Source organism: Mobula birostris, chromosome 8, assembly GCF_030028105.1.
Source record: "Mobula birostris isolate sMobBir1 chromosome 8, sMobBir1.hap1, whole genome shotgun sequence".
NCBI lineage: Eukaryota > Metazoa > Chordata > Chondrichthyes > Myliobatiformes > Myliobatidae > Mobula > Mobula birostris.
In genome coordinates this window covers 129,230,362-129,250,679 of record NC_092377.1, presented here as the reverse complement: position 1 = coordinate 129,250,679, position 20,318 = coordinate 129,230,362, and the positions used below count along the sequence as shown (strand labels likewise).

Sequence of the window (20,318 nt, the reverse complement as noted above, 5' to 3'; positions counted from 1 at the left end):
TGGTGAGTGGGGTCTTTGATATTATGCTGGCTGCTTTACTGTGGCAGTGACAAGAGTCCATGGAGGGGAGGCTGGTTTCTGTGATGTTCTGAGCAGCGTCCACAACTTTCTGCAGATTTTTGTAGTCATGAGCAGTGCAGTTGCCAACCAAGATGTGATGCATTGGTGAGAGCCTTCAGGGAGTTGCCAAACTCCCACATCCTCCTGAGGAAGTAGAGGTGTTGGTGAGCTTTCTTGGCTGTGACGTCTAGAACTGGCTATGGGTGATGTTCACACCAGGGAACTTGAACTTCTCAATCTCTCTTGCAGACAGATACAGGCAGAGGTGTGTGATCCATCCCCGTTCCTGAAGTCAATGGCCTGCTCTTTTATTTGACTGAAACTAAGGGAAAGATTGTCACCATGGCAATGTGCCACAAGGTTCTCTGCCTCCTTCCTGTATTTCTACACATCCTTGTTTGAGATTCAGCCCACGACTGGTGGTGCCATTTACAAACACATAGATTTGCACAACTGCTTCCTGCTAGCGTTTTAAACCTTATATAGAACCATAGAAAAGTACAGCACAGAAACAGGCCCTTTGGCCCGTCTAGTCCATACCAAATCATTTAAACTGCCTAGCCCCGTCGACCTGCACCAGGACCACAACCCTCCGTGCCCCTGCCATCCATTTTCCTATCCAAACTTCTCTCAAGCATTGAAATTGAGCTTGCAGCTTGTTCCACACTCTCATGACTCTCTGTGTGAAGAAGATCTCCCTCATGTTCCTCCCCACCTTTCACTCTTATACCATGACCTCTAGTTGTACTCCCACCCAACTTCAGTGGGAAAAAATCTGCTTTATCTATAACCCCTCATAATTTTGTATATCTCTATCAAATCTCCCCTCAATCTTCTATGTTCCAAGGAGCAAAGTCCTAACCTATTCAATCTTTCTTTATAACTCAGGGCTTCCAGTTCTGGCAACATCCTTGTAAATTTTCTCTGTACTCTTTCAGCCTTACATCTTTGCAGTGACCAAAACTACACACAATACTCCAAATTGGGCCTCACCAATGTCTTATACAACTTCTGTACTCAATACTTTGATCTATGAAGGCTAATGTACCAAAAGCTTTCTTTATGACCCTCTCTACCTGTGCCACCACTTTCAATGAATTATAGGCCTGTATTCCCCAGATCTCTTTGCTCTACCGCACTCCTCAGTGCCCTACCATTCACTGTAAGTCCTACCCTGGTTGGTCCTACTGAAGTTCAATACTCGCACTTGTCTGCATTAAATTCCATCTGTCATTTCTCAGCCTATTTTTCTAACTGGTCCAGATCTTGCTGCAAGCCATAATAATCCTCCTCACTGTCCACTGCACCCCCAACATTGATGTCATCTGCAAATGTGCTGATTCGGTTAGCCACCTTACCATCCAGACTGTTGATATAGATGACAAACAACAACGGAGCCAGCACCGATCCCTGTGGCACACCACGAGTCAGGGGCCTCCAGTCACGGAGGAAACCATCTACTACCAGTCTCTGGCTTCTCCCACAAACCCAATGTCCAATCCACTTTACTACTTCATCTTGAATGCCAAGTGACTGAACCCTCCTGACCAACCCCCCCCCCATATAGGACCTTGTCAAAGTCATGTGGACAATATCCACTGCCTTGCCCTTATCAACTTTCCTGATGACTTCTTCCAAAACCTCTATAAGATTGGTTAGACAATACCTACCCCACACAAAGCCATGTTGACCCTTAATCTGTTCATGTCAATCCAAATACTTATATATCTGGTCTTGCAGAATACCTTCCAACAACTTTCCCAAAATTGTCAGGACCAATTTTGTTCCTTGTAATCCTTTTGTTCTCAACATATCTGTAGAATCCCTAAGGAATTTCCTTCACCTCATGCCCTCTTTCAGCCCTCCTAATTTCTTTCTTAATTGTTATATGTTTAGACATTTCAGCCCACCTTACCTGGGCTGGCCTTCACACCAACTGTGGAGTTGTGGACATAGTCCTCTCCATCACACAGAGAAGCCTTCCCTCCACAGACCCTGTCTACATCTCCCGCTGCCTCGGTAAAGCAGCCAGCAAAATCAAAGACCCCTCCCACCCCAGACGTTTTCTATTCTACCCCTTTTCCTGCCTGCCATCAGGTAGGAGATACAAACCCTGAAATGACACACCGGCAGGCTGAAGGACAGCTTCTATCCCACTGTAATAAGACTATTGAATGGTCTTGCAGTCAGGAGGACACACACCAGTCCTCATTGAGGTACCAGTAGTGGAAAGTCGCTGAGTGTCAACACCTCAGGGGACTCAACAAATCGTCACAATCACAAAGAAGACACAATAGATGCTCTACTTCAGTAGCCTATGGGGAGATTTGGTAAGTCACCGAAGACGCTAGCGAATTATACAAATGTGCAGTGGAGAGCATTCTGACCGGTTGCATCGCTGCCTGGGGTGGAAGCTCCAGTGTTTAGGGTCACAAGGAATGGCAAGGGGTTTTCTAGACTCATCCAGCTCCATCACGAGCAGAACCCTCCCACCATAGAGGACATCTTCAAAAGATAGTAAGTCAAGAGGCTGGCATCCATTGCTGAGGACCCTCACCATCTGCATCATGCCCCCTACTCACCATACTGCACATTTATTGAGATACAATGTGGAACAGGCCCTTCGGCCCTTCTAGCTGTGCCGCCCAGCAACCCCAGATTTAACCCTAGCCTAATCATGGGACAATTTACAACGAGCAATTAACCTACATCTTCAGACTGTGGGAGGAAACCGGAGCACCCAGAGGAAACCCACGCAGTCACGGGGAGAACGTGCAAACTCCTTACAGACAGCAGTGGGAATTGAAGCCCAGTTACTGGATCTGTAAAGCGTTGTGCTAACCTCGACACTACCCCACCACCCCCACTACTACCATCAGGGAGGAGACTCAGGAGCCTGAAGACACCCGTTCAATGTTTTAGAAACAGGCTTTTCTCCTCACCAAAAGGTTTCTGAACTCCCAGTGAACCACGAGCAACATCTTTCGCACTATTTACTTTCTGTAACGTGCCTTACACTGTACTGCTGCTCACAAAACAACAAATGACAAATGGCACAAGTAATTAACATGATCCTGATTCACGTCCCCTAATATGACCAGATGGGCCCCCTGACCTCACAATCCACCTCACTGTGAACTTGCACCTTATTGACTGCCTGCACTGCACTTGCCATCTAACTGTAACCCTCAGTTCTGCACTCTATTTCCCTCTGCCCTACCTTGAAGCGCTGATGTATGGAATTATCTGTCTGGAAGGCACACAAACAAAACCTTTTCACTGTACACGTGTCAAAAATAACCCCGTTCCTGGTTCACCGATCCCATTCAGTCCGGCCCTTGCTCTGCATCTCAGCCTGGCTGAAAGTGGTCGGAGTAGATGCCAGGGTGCCAGATTCACAGGAGCTGGAGGCTGCACTCCCTCCTCCTTTCCAAAACCGGAGGATTAGGGTGTGAAGGGGACCCAGGTGAGATTTCCACCTCCTCAGAGAGAAGCTGGAACCTGGGACACAGGCTGAGAGGGTGGTGGGGGCAGAAACCCTGAGAAAACTGAAGGTGTCTCCGGACAGGCACTTGAACGGCCGTGGAACATGACAAAAGGGTTTCCTACAATCCACCCTGTCTGTCCCTACCATGATTCTGTCCACCCCTATCAGGATCCTTCCCCCCTCCACCCCCCGCAGACCCAGTCTTTCCCATCTCTCCCCATCCCAGACAACATCCAGGGAATCTCCTCTGCCCCCCTCTCCAGAGCAATCACTTCCTCCCCACAGTCAGGTGACCAGAACTGTACACAATACCCCTGCTATGGTATGCCCAGTTTTGTATAAATCTGTACCTTCTTTTGTATTCTGATTCAGAGACTTATCGTGGTGTATAGCACAGAAGCAGACTGTTCAGCCCATCTCATCCATGCTAACCTCCTCCACATACACCAGTTCTATTCATATTCGCTGGGACTGTATTCCCGTACTCGTTGTCTATTAAGGTGTTGGTCTACATGCCTCTAACTGTAAAGATTGTTGCATGTGCGTTGAAACTTGCAGAGAAATGCACTGTTTGTGACAACAGCCAACACAGTCCGAGGATGTGCTGGGGGCAGCCCGCAAGAGTCGCCGTGCTCCCTGCGCCAACTTCGCATGCCCACAACTTACTGAGTATAACCCACATGTCTTTGGACTATAGGAGGAAACTGGAGCAACAACCAATAACCAATACCAGTAAACAACAGGAATTCTGCAGATGCCGGAAATTCAAGCAACACACATCAGAGTTGCTGGTGAACGCAGCAGGCCAGGCAGCATCTCTAGGAAGAGGTGCAGTCGACGTTTCAGGCCCAGACCCTTCGTCAGGACTAACTGAAGGAAGAGTGAGTAAGGGATTTGAAAGTTGGAGGGGGAGGGGGAGATCAAAAATGATAGGAGAAGAGGGGGAGGGATGGAGCCAAAAGCTGGACAGGTGATAGGCAAAAGGGGATACGAGAGGATCATGGACAGGAGGTCCGGGAAGAAAGACAGGGGTAGGGGGGACCCAGAGGATGGGCAAGGGGTATATTCAGAGGGACAGAGGGAGAAAAAGGAGATTGAGAGAAAGAATGTGTGTATAAAAATAAGTAACAGATGGGGTCCGAGGGGGAGGTGGGGCCTAGCGGAAGTTAGAGAAGTCGATGTTCATGCCATCAGGTTGGAGGCTACCCAGACGGAATATAAGGTGTTGTTCCTCCAACCAATACCAGTAGCCATCCTGTGGCAACCTGACACTGCACGAATACAGTTGCTAAATTAGTTCATCATTGTCACATGTCACATGGACCGAGGTATAGTTTTGCCATCCACACAGACCATTTCATCACAACAGTACACTAGTACAAGGAAAACAATAATACAATGCAGAATAAAGTGTTACGGTTATAGAGAGAGTGCGGTGCAAGGTCATAAAGAGGTAGATTATGAGGTTAAGGGTCCAATTTATTGGAATATACATATATATAGCCATCCGTTAGTCTCGTGAGACCATTGATTTGTGCCTTGGAAGGTTTCCAGGGCGCAGGCCTGGGCAAGGTTGTATGGAAGACCGGCAGTTGCCCATGCTGCAAGTCTCCCCTCTCCATGCCACCGATGTTGTCCAAGGGAAGGGCACTAGGGCCGATACAGCTTGGCACCAGTGTCGTCGCAGAGCACTGTATGGTTAAGTGCCTTGCTCAAGGACACAACATGCTGCCTCAACTGAGGCTCGAACTAGCGACCTTCAGATCACTAGACCGACGCCTTAACCACCTGGCCATGCGCCAACACATTGTAATGGGAGACCATTATAACAGTGGAGTAGAAACTGTCCTTGAGACTGGGGACTCTGCACTCTCAAGCTCTGGTATCTTCTGCCTGATGGGAGAGGGGAGGAGAGAGAATGTCAGGCTTGGGGGGGGGGTCTTTCATTACGCTGGTTGCTTGACTGAGGCAGAGAGAAATGTAGGCAGAGTCCATGGAGGGGAGGTTGGTTTCTGTGATGTGCTGAGCTGTGTCCACAACTCTCTCTCTTGTGGTCATGGGCAGAGCAGTACCAAGCCGTGATGTTTTCTGTAGTAAGGCCAGTGTCGGTCAACAGGAGCATGCCAAATTCACTCTGCCTCCTAACCAGTGTTCTGTAAGGTTCACTAAAACTCATGCCTCTTCCACCACTCCCTAACTTACATAAATGTAGCACTGTTTCTGGGTTGGCACAGTCACACTGTGGGTCGAGCCACTGACTCCTGGCTCGTGGGTTGGAATCGAACATCTGACGCTGTGTGTGTGTGTGTGTGTGTGTGTCTGTGTGTGTGTGCGTGTGTGTGTGCGTGTGCGAGAGAGTGTGTGTGCACGTGCGTGCGAGTGTGTGTGTGTGTGTGTGTGCGAGTGTGTGCGTGTGTGTGCAAGTGTGTGTGTGTGTGTGTGTGCGCACGCGAGAGAGTGTGTGTGCGCGTGCGTGCGAGAGTGTGTGTGTGAGAGAGAGTGTGAGTGTGTGAGAGAGAGTGTGAGTGTGAGTGTGTGTGTGTGTGTGTGTGTGTGTGTGTGTGTGTGAGAGAGAGAGAGAGAGAGAGTGGGTGTGTGTGAGAGTGTGTGTGTGATAGTGTGTGTAAGTTTACACATTTTCCCTGTGGGTTTCCAAAAAGATACGGTGAATGGGTTAACGCGCAGGTGAGGGTAGAATCCAGCGGGGGTTAATGGGGGAGGGAGGGGAAGAGAGACAAGGTCTGGATTTTGGGGGGTGGGGTAGACGATGCCTGGGGAGGTGATTTACAGCTTTCCGGGTGATAAATAAAACTGACACTCACCATCATTTGCAGTCACGTCCCCTGGAAGGAAATCAAACCACAGTGGTTATGGGAGAGGCAGATCAACAATCCCTTTACCGTCGCCATTCACACACAATGCCCTCCATCCGCTCTGCTTCTCCAGCATTTAACCAACAAAACTGCTGGGAATTCTGGGGCACCACAGTAGCTTAGCGGTTAATGTGACACTGTTACAGCTCACGGTACTGGAGTTCAGAGTTCAATTCTGACAATACCTGTAAGGAGTCTGTTCATTTTCCAAAATTTCAGAATATAAATTTACTTTGTTTCCAAACTACAAATATGTCACCATATATAACCCTGAGATTTTTTTTCTTGTAAGCATACTGAATAAATCCAGTAACAATAATAGAGACAAAGAAACAGGCGGACAACTAGTCTGCATAAGGAAACAAACCGTGCAAATACAAAAATTAACAAAAAAAATGATGATGATTTGGAAAATTTACAAACAAAAATAAGAACTGAAGTGACAAATTTCAGAAAACATTATGTACACACGAACGTGCTTAGATTAACAATAGCTAGGATAGAAGGTCAAAGAGGAATAACAGACATTAAAGATCTACACAACAGTCAGATAAAAATGTTTAAGGATATATTTTCATCAACAAAAACAGCTTTTGCACTCCACCCCAGCATATGCAATTCTGATAAGCAGTACACTAACTCTAACCCAAACCACTACATTTATATGAGAACACACCCCAGAAAAGTGAAGAAATTATCACTATTGAAGAAAAAGTTAACCAATGGAAGACATCCCCATGATCTGAGCAGACTAAACATCGACAAGGAAGTATCAAACACCCGGCTCAGAGTTGGAGACTTCTTCCCAGAAACAGAAGGGTTCCTTCTGCTAATAAAGGACCATGTGGTTAACACAAACAATGATCAAAAATACAGAATAAAAGACCAACAAATTCAAGAAGATAAATGTAGAAAATACCAAGAGAAAACAGAAACAATCCAACACATTACAGGATCCTGCAGTAGTTTAACTCAATCTGATTACTTATATGGGCACAATCAAGTGGCAAACATCATTCACCAAAATCTTGCTTTAAACCACAAACTCATAAACTATAAATACAAGTCTGATCCAGTTTTAGAGTCAGAATACCGCAAATTATATTACAACCAATCCGAATTATATTACAACCAATAGGACAATCCATAATAACTCTCCGGATATAATAATACAGGATAAACAAGCAAGAATAACTTGAATAGATATAACAATTCCAAACACATATAACTTACAGAAATCAATAAGTGAAAAACACCAGAAATATGCTGAATTAAAAGAGGAAATTGAAAGACTATGGAACATGAACAGGGTATATGTTGTCCCAGTAGTAATATCTGCAACTGGTAACATCCCAAAGTCACTACACAATAGCATTAAACAATTAGGGCTACACAGTAATATCTATGTAAATCATCAGAAAGCCACAATTATAAACACTACTAGAATAGTCCGAAAGTTCCTAGTAACTGAGAAATGAGCGTGTTTGGCTATGCCCAAACCTGAGGTTTTACCAGCTTGAGCTGAGAAAAAAAATAAAGATACAACAATCAATCAATAAGTAAATAAGCAATAAATACTGAGAACACAAGATGAGGTCCTTGAAAGTGAGTCCATAGATTGTGGGAACAATTCAGTGGTGGGTTTCCTCTGGGTGCTCTGGTTTCCTCCCACAGTCCAAAGACGTACTGGTTGGTAGGTTTTTTGGTCTCTATAAATTGTCCTGTGATTAGACTAGGGTTAAATTGGGGGGTAGCTGGGCAGTGTGGCTCTGTAAATTGTCCTGTGATTAGACTAGGGTTAAATTGGGGGGTAGCTGGGCAGTGTGGCTCTGTAAATTGTCCTGTGATTAGACTAGGGTTAAATTGGGGGGTAGCTGGGCAGTGTGGCTCTGTAAATTGTCCTGTGATTAGACTAGGGTTAAACTGAGGGGTAGCTGGGCAGTGTGGCTCTGTAAATTGTCCTGTGATTAGGCGAGGGTTAAATTGGGGGGTAGCTGGGCAGTGTGGCTCTATAAATTGTCCTGTGATTAGACTAGGGTTAAATTGAGGGGTAGCTGGGCAGTGTGGCTCTGTAAATTGTCCTGTGATTAGACTAGGGTTAAATTGGGGGGTAGCTGGGCAGTGTGGCTCTGTAAATTGTCCTGTGATTAGACTAGGGTTAAATTGAGGGGTAGCTGGGCAGTGTGGCTCTGTAAATTGTCCTGTGATTAGACTAGGGTTAAATTGGGGGGTAGCTGGGCAGTGTGGCTCTGTAAATTGTCCTGTGATTAGACTAGGGTTAAATTGGGGGGTAGCTGGGCAGTGCTGCTCGTCGGGCCAGAAGGGTCTGTTCCGTGCTGTGTCACAATAAATAAAAGGGATCATTGGGAGTGACCTTGACGAGGTTCGTAAAACCACAAGGGGTGAAAATGGTCACAGTGTTTGCCCCTGGGTGTTGAGAACACAGAACAGTATAGCACAGGAACAGGCCCTTTGCCACACAATGTCTCTGCTTCACTATGCTCAATGCAACTTGCTCTCGACCAGAGGGGGTAACTTCACTCAGCCCAACACTGAACGGACTCACTTTTAAGGACCCTACAATTCACAGTCGATATTTATTGTTGATTTATTATTATTATTTTTACTATTAATTTTTTTAAATATTTGCACAGTTTGTTGTCTTTTGCACATTGGTTGTTTGTCCATCTTGTTGCGTATGGTTTTTCCATGTTTCTTTGTATTTACTGTGCCCACAGGAAAGTGAATGATGACTATTACACAATAAATTTACTTTGAAATTTGAACTTTCCTTCTGCCTACACAATGTCCATACGCTTCCATTCCCTGAACGTTCATCTGCCTATCTATCACATCTGCCTCCACACCACCCCCAGCAGCACACTCCAGGCACCCACTGTGCCCTTCTTTTCCAAAAAACCTTGCCTTTCACATCACTTTTCAACTCCCCCCCCCCTTAAATGCAGGCCCTCTGGTATTAGACATTTTGACCCAGGGGAAAATGAGTGTCACTGAGTACTCCTCTCTGTGCTTCTCATGACCTTATAAACTTCCTATCAGATCTCCCCTCAGCTTCCGCTGCTCTAGAGAAAACAACCTGTTTGTCCGACCTCTTCTTATACCACATACCCTCTCCAAAGCCTCCACATCCTTCACGGGGTGACCAGAACTCGATGTAATACTCTAAAAGTCAGCTAACCTGCATTTTACAAAGCTGCAATGCGATTCATTGACCCTTGGAACTCAATGCCGCAACCAATAAAGGCAAACGTGTCACACGCCTTCCCTGGTTGTACAGCCACGTTCAGGGAGTTGTGGGCTTGCACCCCAAGATCTCTCTGTATATCAACACTGTTAAGGGTCCTATCATCAACAATCCTTCGATCTCACACAGTGCAACACCTCACACTTGCCAGCACCTCACATCTGCCCATATCTGTAAATGTTCTATATCCCACTGCATCCTTTGACAACCCTCCACACTGTACACAGCAGTTTAAAACTCGAAGGCAGGTTTAAGATGAGGGTAAAGGTTTGAAGGGGTAAATATCCAGAAATTAAACTGGAAGGACTTTAAGACTGGAAAGATTTGTATTAAGCTGGAACCAAGGAAGATGATTACTCATACCACTAGACACAGTTGTCAGAGGTCAAGAGAACTGCCCCAGTGAAACAGCTTGTTCATTTTTAAAAAAACACTGTCATTGTTGGATACAACAGACAACCAACAAGCTGGAAAGAGTGCAAAGGGAATTTACAAAGATGTTGCAGGACTTGAGTTATGGAAAGAGGTCAGGACTTTATTTATTGGAGTGTTGGAGAAAGAGGGGTGATCTGATAGATGTGTATAAAATCACGGGGGCATAGTTAGGGAGAAGGTGGGTAATCTGCTTCCCAAGGTTGGGGGATTAGGTTTAAGGTGAGAGGGGAGGGCTTTAACAGGATCCTGAGGGGCAACTTCTTCACTCAGAGGATGGTGGGTGTATGCCAGAGGAAGTGGTTGAGGTAGGTGCATTCACAGCATTTAAAAGACACTTTGGCAATTACATGGATAGGAAAGGTTTACAGGGACCAGCTCTGGTAGACAATGTGGATGAGATGACCTGAAGGACCTGTTTCCGTGCTGTATGTTTGAGGAATTCTGGCCCTTCTGGGGCAATGGGTGAGAAAGGAATGGATTGTAGTGATGCCACCAATGTACAGCCAGTCTTAAATAAATTTAATTCTCCTCTCCTCCATTTCCATAACCAGTTTTTCACACATTTCCTCATCTCTTAAAAAAAATTGCTCTGAATTCAAAACCCTATTTCAACCATATACAGTACCACCCAAAACGTTCAGATATGACACACTGAACATTGTAGTTTCAGATTGACTCATGGAATACAGGACGGACACAGAGTGAAACTCCCTCCACACTGTCCCATCACACACCCCCGGGGTCAGACACAGAGTGAAGCTCCCTCCACACTGTCCCATCACACACCCCCGGGGTCAGACACAGAGTGAAGCTCCCTCCACACTGTCCCATCACACACTCCCGGGGTCAGACACAGGGTGAATCTCCCTCCACACCGTCCCATCACACACTCCCAGGGTCAGACACAGAGTGAAGCTCCCTCCACACTGTCCCATCACACACCCCTGGGGTGAGACACAGAGTGAAGCTCCCTCCACACCGTCCCATCACACACCCCCGGGGTCAGACACAGAGTGAAGCTCCCTCCACACTGTCCCATCACACACTCCCAGGGTCAGACACAGAGTGAAGCTCTCTCCACACTGTCCCATCACACACCCCCGGGGTCAGACACAGAGTGAAGCTCCCTCTGCACCATCCCATCACACACCCCCGGGGTCAGAGACAGAGTGAAGCTCCCTCCGCACCGTCCCATCACACACCCCCGGGGTGAGACCAAGAGGAGGCAGAGTCTGTGAGGGAGAAGGGGAAGTGTATAAATTGCACAAATTGTGTGGAACTGATCGGAGTCAGTTTTGACATCTCCTGTTTTCAGTACTTCTTCTCTCCCTTCTGCTCTCAAACCAATGTGCTGATGGTATCAAACCACTGGGTAACTGACCACAGTTCTCTGGTCACTAAGTCCTAACCTCTGTGACTACAGTAGCATAACAATTGTGAGCTTTAGGGATCATTAAGTCACCTGCAGGACCCTTAGGGAGATCGTGAGACATAGGAGCAGAATTTGGCCATTCAGCCCATAAAATCATGAGTGATCCCAGATCCCACTCAACCCCATACACCTGCTGTCTCTCCATATCCTGTGATGCCCTGACCAATCAGGAAACTATCAACTTCTGCCTTAAGTGTACCCATGGACTTGGCCTCCACCACAGTCTGTGGCAAAGCATTTCACAGATTCACTACTCTCTGGCCAAAAAAAAAGTCTCCTTACCCCTGTTCTAAAAGGTTGCCCCTCAATTTTGAGGCTGTGCCCTCTTGTTCTGGATACCCCCTCCATAGGAAACATCCTCTCCACATCCACCTTAGGTAGTCCCTTCAACATTCAGTAGGTTTCAATGAGATCCTCCCCCACATTCTTCTAAATTCCATTGGGTACAGGTCCAAAGCTGCCTAACGCTCCTCATTCTGGATCATTGGGACCTCTTTGGGGGCAAGTGTGACCTGTACAAAAAGGACCGGTTGCACTTGAATCCAAGGGGGACCAATATCCTGGTGGAGAGGTTTGCTACAGCTATTAAGGAGAGTTTAAACTAGAATTGCTGGGGGGTGGGAGCCGAACTGAAGAAACTGAGGAAGAGGCGGTTGACTCACAAATAGAGAAAGCTTGGAGACAGTGTGAGAGGGAGGATAGGCAGGTGTTAGAGAAGGGACACGCTCAGTTGGTTTGAGATGTATCGACTTTAATGCAAGGAGTATTATGAACAAAGAGGATGAGCTCAGAGCATGGATCAGTACTTGATCCACGCTACAATGTTGTGGCCATTACAGAGACTTGGATGGCTGAGGAGCAGGAATGGTTACTTAGAGTGCCAGGCTTTAGATGTGTCAGAAAGGACAGGGAGGGAAGCAAAAGAGGTGGGGCATGGGACTGATGATCAGAAATAGTGTCACAGCTGCAGAAAAGGGGGAAGTCATGGAGGGGTTGTCTACAGAGTCTCTGTGGGTGGAAGTTAGGAACGGGAAGGGGTCAATAACTCTACTGGGTGTTTTTTATAGACCACACAATAGTAACAGGGACATCAAGGAGCAGATAGGGAGACAGATTTTGGAAGGTGTAATAATAACAGGGTTGTCGTGGTGGGAGATTTTAATTTCCCTAATGCTGATTGGCATCTCCCGAGAGCGAGGGGTATAGATGGCGTGGAGTTTGTTAGGTATGTTCAGGAAGGTTTCTTGACATAATACGTAGATAAGCCTACAAGAGGAGAGGCTGTACTTGAATCTGGTCAGGTGTCAAATCTCTCAGTGGGAGAGCATTATGGATCACAATTCTATCTCCTTCACCACAGAGGGATAGGAGCAGACAACTTAGGAAAGCATTTAATTGGAGTAGGGGAAATATGAGGCTAACAGGCAGGAACTTTGAAGCATAAATTGGGAACAGATGCTCTCGGGGAAACGTACAGCAGAAATGTGGCAAATGTTCAGGGGATATTTGTGTGGCATTCTTCATAGGCATGTTCCAATGAGACGGGAAAGGATGGTAGGGTACAGGAACTGAGGTATACAAAGGCTGTTGTAAATCTAGTCAAGAAGAAAAGAAAAGCTTATGAAAGATTCAAAAAACTAGGTAACGGTAGAGATCTAGGAGATTATAAGGCTAGCAGGAAGGAGTTTAAGAATGAAATTAGGAGAGCCAGAAGGGAACATGAGAAGGCCTTGGCAAACAGGATTAAGGAAAACCCCAAGGCATTCTACAAGTATGTGAAGAGCAAGAGGATAAGATGTGAGAAAATTGGACCAATCAAACATGACAGTGGAAAAATGTGTATGGAACTGGAGGAGAGAGCTGAGGTACTTAATGAATACTTTGCTTCAGCATTCACTACGGAAAAGGATCTTGGCGATTGCAGGGATGACTTACAGTGGACTGAAAAGCTTGAGCCTATAGATATAAGAAAGACGATGTGCTGGAGCTTTTGGAAAGTATCAAGTTGAATAAGTTACTGGGACCGGATAAGATGTACCTCAGGCTACTGTGGGAGGTGAAGGAGGAGATTGCTGAGTCTCTGGCGATGATCTTTGCATCATCAATGGGGACAGGAGAGGTTCCAGAGGATTAGAGGGTTGCAGATGTTGTTCCCTTACACAAAAAAAGGAGTAGAGATAGCCCAATAAATTATAGATTTACTTCAGTGGTTGGTAAGTTGATGGAAAAGATCCTGAGAGGCAGGATTTATGAACATTTGGAGAGGCAAAATATGATTCGAATGTCGTGCCTTATGAGCCTGATTGAATTTTTTGAGGATGTGACTAAACACATTGATGAAGGTAGAGCAGTAGATGTAGTGTATATGGATTTCAGCAAGGCATTTGGTAAGGTACCCCATGCAAGGATTATTGAGAAAGTAAGGAGGAATGGGACCCAAGGGGACATTGCTTTGTGGATCCAGAATTGGCTTGCCCACAGAAAGCAAAGAGTGGTTGTAGATGGATCATATTCTGCATGGAGATCGGTCACCAGTGGTGTGCCTCAGGGATCTGTTCTGGGAACCCTACTCTTTGTGATTTTTATAAATGACCTGGATGAAGAAGTGGAGGATGCATTAGTAAATTTGCTGATGACACAAAGTTTGGGGGTGTTGTGGATAGTGTGGAGGGCTGTCAGAGGTTACAGTTGGACATTGATAGGATGCAAAACTGGGCTGAGAAGTGGCAGATGGAGTACAACCCAGATAACTGTGAGATGGTTCATTTGGTAGGTCAAATATGATGACAGAATATAGTATTAATGGTAAGGCTTGGCAGTGTGGAGGATCAGAGGGATCTTGGGGTCCAAGTCCATAGGACACTCAAAGCTGCTGTGCACGTTGACTCTGTGGTTAAAAAAGCATACGGTGCATTGGCCTTCATCAACCATGGGATTGAGTTTAGGAGCCGAGAGGTAATGTTGCAGCTATAAGGACCCTGGTCAGACCCCACTTGGAGTACTGTGCTCAGTTCTGGTCACCTCACTACAGGAAGGACATGGAAACTATAGAAAGGGTGTAGAGGAGATTTACAAGAACGTTGCCTGGATTGGGGAGTATGCCTTATGACAATAGGTTGTGTGAACTCAGCCTTTTCTCCTTGGAGCGATGGACGATGAGAGGTGACCTGATTGAGGTGTATAAGATGATGAGAGGCATTGATCGTGTGGATAGTCAGAGGCTTTTCTCCAGGGCTGAAATGGCTAGCATGAGAGGGCACAGTTTTAAGGTGCTTGGAAGTAGGTACAGAGGAGATGTCAGGTGTAAGTTTTTTTACACAGAGAGTGGTGAGTGCATGAAAAAGGCTACCAGTGATGGTGGAGGTGGATACGATAAGGTCTTTTAAATGACTCCTGGATAGGTACATGGAGCATAGAAAAATAGAGTGCTATGGGGAACCCTAGTAATTTCTAAAGTATGGACATGTTTGGCACAGCTTTGTGGGCTGAAGGGTCTGTATTGTGCTGTAGGTTTTCTATCTTCTATATGCCAACCCCTTCACTCCTGGAATCATCGATGTGAACCTCCTCTGGATTCTTTCTAATGACAACACGTCCTTTCTGAGACATGAATCAGAATCAGGTTTATTATCACTGGCATGTGATGTGAAATTTGTTAACTTAGCAGCAGCAGTTCAATTTCAATGCAATACATAATACAGAAGAAAAAAATCAAAATAAAATAATAATAAATACATTAGTAAATCAATTACAGTATATGTATATTGAATAGATTAAAAATTGTGCAAAAAAACAGAAATAATAATCCTTGAAGATGTCCTGGGTATTTTGTAGGCTAGTACCCAAGATGAAGCCAACTAAATTTACGACCCTCTGCAGCTTCTTTCGGTCCTGTGCAGTAGCCCATCCATACCAGACAGTGATGCAGCCTGTCAGAATGCTCTCCATGGTACATCTATAGAAGTTTTTGAGTGTATTTGTTGACATATCAGATCAATCCAAAACAGTTGACAATACTCCAAGTGTATCTTGACTAGTGCCTCAGCATTATCTCCTTGCTTTTATATTCTATTCCCCTTGAAATAAATGCCAACATCGCATTTCCTTCTTTACCACAGACTCAACCTGTAGATTAATCTTCTATGCATCTTGCATGAGGACTCCTAAGTCCCTCTCTGATGTTTGAGCCTTCTCCCCATTTAGATAATAGTCTGCACTACTTTTCTTTTACCAAAATGCATTATCATACATTTCCCAACACTGCATTCTATCTGCCACTTTTTTTGCCCATTCTTCCAAGTTGTCTAAGTCCTTCTGCAATCGCATTGCTTCCTCAGCACTACCTATCCCTTCACCTGTCTTCATGTCATCCGTAAACTTTGCCAGAAAGCCATCAATTCTATTATCGAAATCACTGACAATGTGAAAAGTAGCAGTCTCAATACTGATCCCTGAGGAACACCACAGTTACTGGCAGCCAACCAGAAAAGGCCCCCTTTATTCCCACTCACTGCCTCCTGTCAGTATCCATGCCAGTATCTTTCCTGTAACACCATAGGATTTTATCTTGTTAAGCAGCCTCAAGTGTGGCAGCTTATCAAACACCTTCTGAAAATCCAAGTAAATAACATCCACTTCCTCTCCTTTGTCAACCCTGCTTGTTAATTCCTCAAAGAACTCGAACAGGCAAGATTTCCCTTTATAGAAACCATGCTGAATTTGACTTATTTTATCAAGTACCCCAAGACCTCATCCTTAATAGTGGATTCCAACACTTTCCCAACCACTGAGGTTAGGCTAACTGGCCTATAATTTATTTTCTTTTGCTTCCTCCCTTCTTACAAGAGTGGAGTGACATTTGTAGTCCTCCAGGACTGTGTCAGAATCAAGTGATCCTTGAAAGATCACGACCAATGCATCCGTTATCTCTTCAGCAACCTCTCTCAGGACTCTAGGATGTAGTCCATCTGGTCCAGGTGACTTAACCACCTTAAGAAAATTGAGTTTGCCATGCACTTTTTCCTTTGTAATAGCAACAGCACTCACTCCTGCTCCCTGACATTTATGGACCACTGGCATATAGCTAGTGTCTTCCACAGTGGAGACTGATGCAAAATACCCATTCAATTCATCTGCCATTTCTTTGTACTCTCACCAGCATCATTTTCCAGTGGTTCAATATCAACTCTCACCTTCCTTTTACGCTTTATATATCTGAAGAAACTTTTGGTATCCTGCTTTATATTATTGGTTAGTTTGCCCTCATTTCATCTTTTCCTTCTAATAGCTTTTTTAGTTGTCTTCTGTTTGATTTTAATAGCTTCCCAATAATCCAACTTCCCACTCACTTTTGCTACCTTATATGCTCTTTCCTTGGCTTTTAACCCAACTTCTCTTGTCAGCCACAGTTGCCTACCCCGCCACTTCTGTGGGACAGATCTATCCTCAGCCTTGTGAACTATTCCCAGAAACTTCAGCCACCTCAGTTCTGCTGTCATCCCCGCCAGCATGTGACTTATGATTATGAGCATATTATGATCACTGCCTCCTAAGGGTGCCTTTACATTAAGCTCCTTAATAAGATCTGGGTTATTACACAACACCCAATCCAAGATAGACTTTCCCCAAGTAGGCTCAAGCACAAGCTGCTCTAAAAAGCCATCTCGTAGGCATTAAACAAATTCTCTTTCTTGCGATCCAACTCCAATCTGATTTTCCCAATCCCCTTGCATATTGAAGTCCCCCATTACAATTGTGACATTATCCTTATTAAGTGCCGTTTCCAGCTCCCTTTGCAATCTCAACCCCACATCTTGGCTACTATTTGGAGGCCTAAATATAATTCCCATTATGTTTATTTTTTATCCTTGCAGTTCCTTAACTCCACCCACAAGATTCAACATCCTCTGACCCTATGTTACCTCTTTCTAAAGATGTAGTTCCATCTCTTACCAGCAACACCACAACACCACCAATACCTTCCTGCCTGTCCCTTCGATACTAAGTATATCCTTTAATGTTAAACTCCCAACTACGGCCTTCTTTCAGCTATGACTCAGTGATGATCACAACGTCATACTAACTGATCTCTAATGGCGCCATGAGTTTGTCGACCTTATTCTTAAAATACAGCACCTTCAGTCTTGCTTTCTTCACCCTTTTGAATTTTGCCTCTGTGCTACATTTTAACTCTTCGTTCTGTCGGCATTTGTACCCAGTCATTGACTTGTCCTTCCTTATGTTATGTCGTCTACCTGCAAACCTGCTGGTTCATCCTCAGCTCTATCATGTTGGTTCCCATCCCCCTGCCATATTAGTTTAAACCACTCCCAAGAGCTCTAGTAAAACTATTGGTCCCCCTCAGATTCAAGTGCAACCTGTCCCTTTTGTATAGTTCCCACCTGCCCCACAAGAGGTCCCAATTATCCAGAAGTCTGAATCCCTGCCCCCTACTCCAATTCTCCAGCCACACATTTATCTGCCACCTCATTCTATTCCTATCCTCATTGTATCCCGAGATTACTACCTTTGAGATACTGCTTCTCAGCTTCTTTCCTAACTCCCTGTATTCTGCTTTCAGGACCTCCACCCTTTTTCTACCTATGTTGTCGGTAACAATATGTACTGGCTGCTCACCCTCTGCTTTCAGGATATTGTGGACACACCCAGAAACATCACAAACCCTGGCACCTGGAAGGCAAACTACCATCCTTGCTTCTTTTTAGAATCGCCTGTCTGTCCCCCTGACTATAGTGTCTCCTATTACTGCTGCCATCCTCTTCGGTTCCCTACCCTTCTGAGCCACAGGGCCAGACTCAGTGCCAGAGGCACGGCCACTGTTGCTTCTCCTGGGAGGGCTCAGTGGTCTCATTCAGTTCTGGCACAGATCTATCAGAAGATAATTGAACTGACATTCCAACTTTCAGTCATCGAGGGAGGGTTGTAAGGGAGGAGGTCGAGGAGTGAAGAGAGTGAAGGAAGGAGGTGTAAAGACACAACTGTTAACAAAGGAGTAATGGGGTCATTTGTTAGGGAAGAGTGTAGGGGCCACGGAGACCGGGAGGGGTGTAGGTGCCGGGAGGGATGTAGGGGCCAGAAGGGGTTTACAGAGACTGGGAGGGGTGTAGGGGCTGGAGGGGTTTAGGGGCCGAAAGGGGTTACAGAAACAGGGAGGGATGTAGGCGCCGGAGGGGTTGACAGAGACTGAGAGGGGTGTAGGTGCCGGGAGGGATGTAGGGGCCAGAGGGGTTGACAGAGACTGAGAGGGGTGTAGGTGCCGGGAGGGATGTAGGGGCCAGAGGGGTTGACAGAGACTGGGAGGGGTGTAGGTGCCGGGAGGGATGTAGGGGCCAGAGGGGTTGACAGAGACTGGGAGGGGTGTAGGTGCCAGGAGAGATGTAGGAGCCAGAGGTGTTTATAGAGACTGGGAGGGGTGTAGGGGCCGGAAGGGGTTACAGAAACAGGGAGAGATGTAGGGGCCAGAAGGGGTTACAGAAAGAGGGAGGGATGTAGGGGCCGGAGGGGTTGACAGAGACTGGGAGGGGTGTAGGTGCCGGGAGGGATGTTGGGGCCAGAAGGGGTTACAGAAACAGGGAGGGACGTAGGGGCTGGAGGGGTTTACAGAGACAGGAAGGGGTGTAGGGGCCGAAAGGGGTTACAGAAACAGGGAGGGATGTAGGGGCCGGAGGAGTTGACAGAAACTGAGAGGGGTGTAGGTGCCGGGAGGGATGTAGGGGCCAGAGGGGTTGACAGAGACTGGGAGGGGTGTAGGAGCCAGAGGTGTTACAGAGACTGGGAGGGGTGTAGGGGCCAGAAGGGGTTACAGAAAGAGGGAGGGATGTAGGGGCCGGAGGGGTGGACAGAGACTGGGAGGGGTGTAGGTGTTGGGAGGGATGTTGGGGCCAGAAGGGGTTACAGAAAAAGGGAGGGACGTAGGGGCCGGAGGGGTTTACAGAGACTGGGAGGGATGTAGGGGCCAGAAGGGTTTACAGAGACTGGGAGGGATGTAGGGGCCAGAAGGGGTTTACAGAGACTGGGAGGGGTGTATGGGCCAGAAGGGGTTACAGAAACAGGGAGAGATGTAGGGACCAGAAGGGGTTACAGAAACAGCAAGGGATGTAGGGGCCGGAGGGGTTGACAGAGACTGGGAGGGGTGTAGGTGCCGGGAGGGGTTACAGAAACAGGGAGGAATGTAGAGGCCAGAGGGGTTTACAGAGACTGGGAGGGGTGTAGGGGCTGGAAGGGGTTACAGAAACAGGGAGGGATGTAGGGGCCGGAAGGGGTTACAGAAACAGGGAGGGATGTAGGAGCCGGAAGGGGTTACAGAAACAGGGAGGGATGTAGGGGACAGACAGAATCACAGAGATGGAGAAGGATATCATACAGGAAGGAATGACCTTACCCAGAAGGGTGGAGAAGATAACCAGGACTGGGAAGCTGGTCCTTAACATGACGGTGAACTCGATCGTCGCCGTTGCTTGACCGAGGTTTCAGGCAGAATAGTCAGCGGTCCGGCTCTGTGCAAGTCACAGAGCACACAAAGGAAGTCCTGGGCGGAGACTGTCAGCCTCGGCAACTAACTTCTCCTTTCCCAACTGCGGGGAAATCCAAGGCTAGCATAAACTCCCTAAGCCCACCGGGGCCCGTTTCCCGCTGCCTAAACGTACCGGGACCCCATTTCGCTCTTCGCCGGGATATTTTTATATTTGCAAAATAGACTTTATTTGCATTAAAACAGATATATCAAAGACGAAACTGCGTGTAACC

General features: G+C 46.4%; 1 protein-coding gene across 1 annotated transcript in view; it reads right to left on the bottom strand.

The window, feature by feature from the left end:
* Window positions 1-20,100, bottom strand: part of LOC140201698 (TYRO protein tyrosine kinase-binding protein-like) — a 45,222-nt gene extending 25,122 nt beyond the window's left edge. Inside the window, exons 1-2 of the mRNA XM_072266246.1 lie at window positions 19,954-20,100; window positions 6,370-6,390 (exon numbers count right to left, since the gene is read on the bottom strand). Of these exons, the coding sequence (XP_072122347.1) occupies window positions 6,370-6,390; window positions 19,954-20,002 (70 nt within the window). The 5' untranslated portion in view covers window positions 20,003-20,100. The remainder of the gene's footprint in view (window positions 1-6,369; window positions 6,391-19,953) is intronic.
* Window positions 20,101-20,318: the final 218 nt, after the last annotated feature.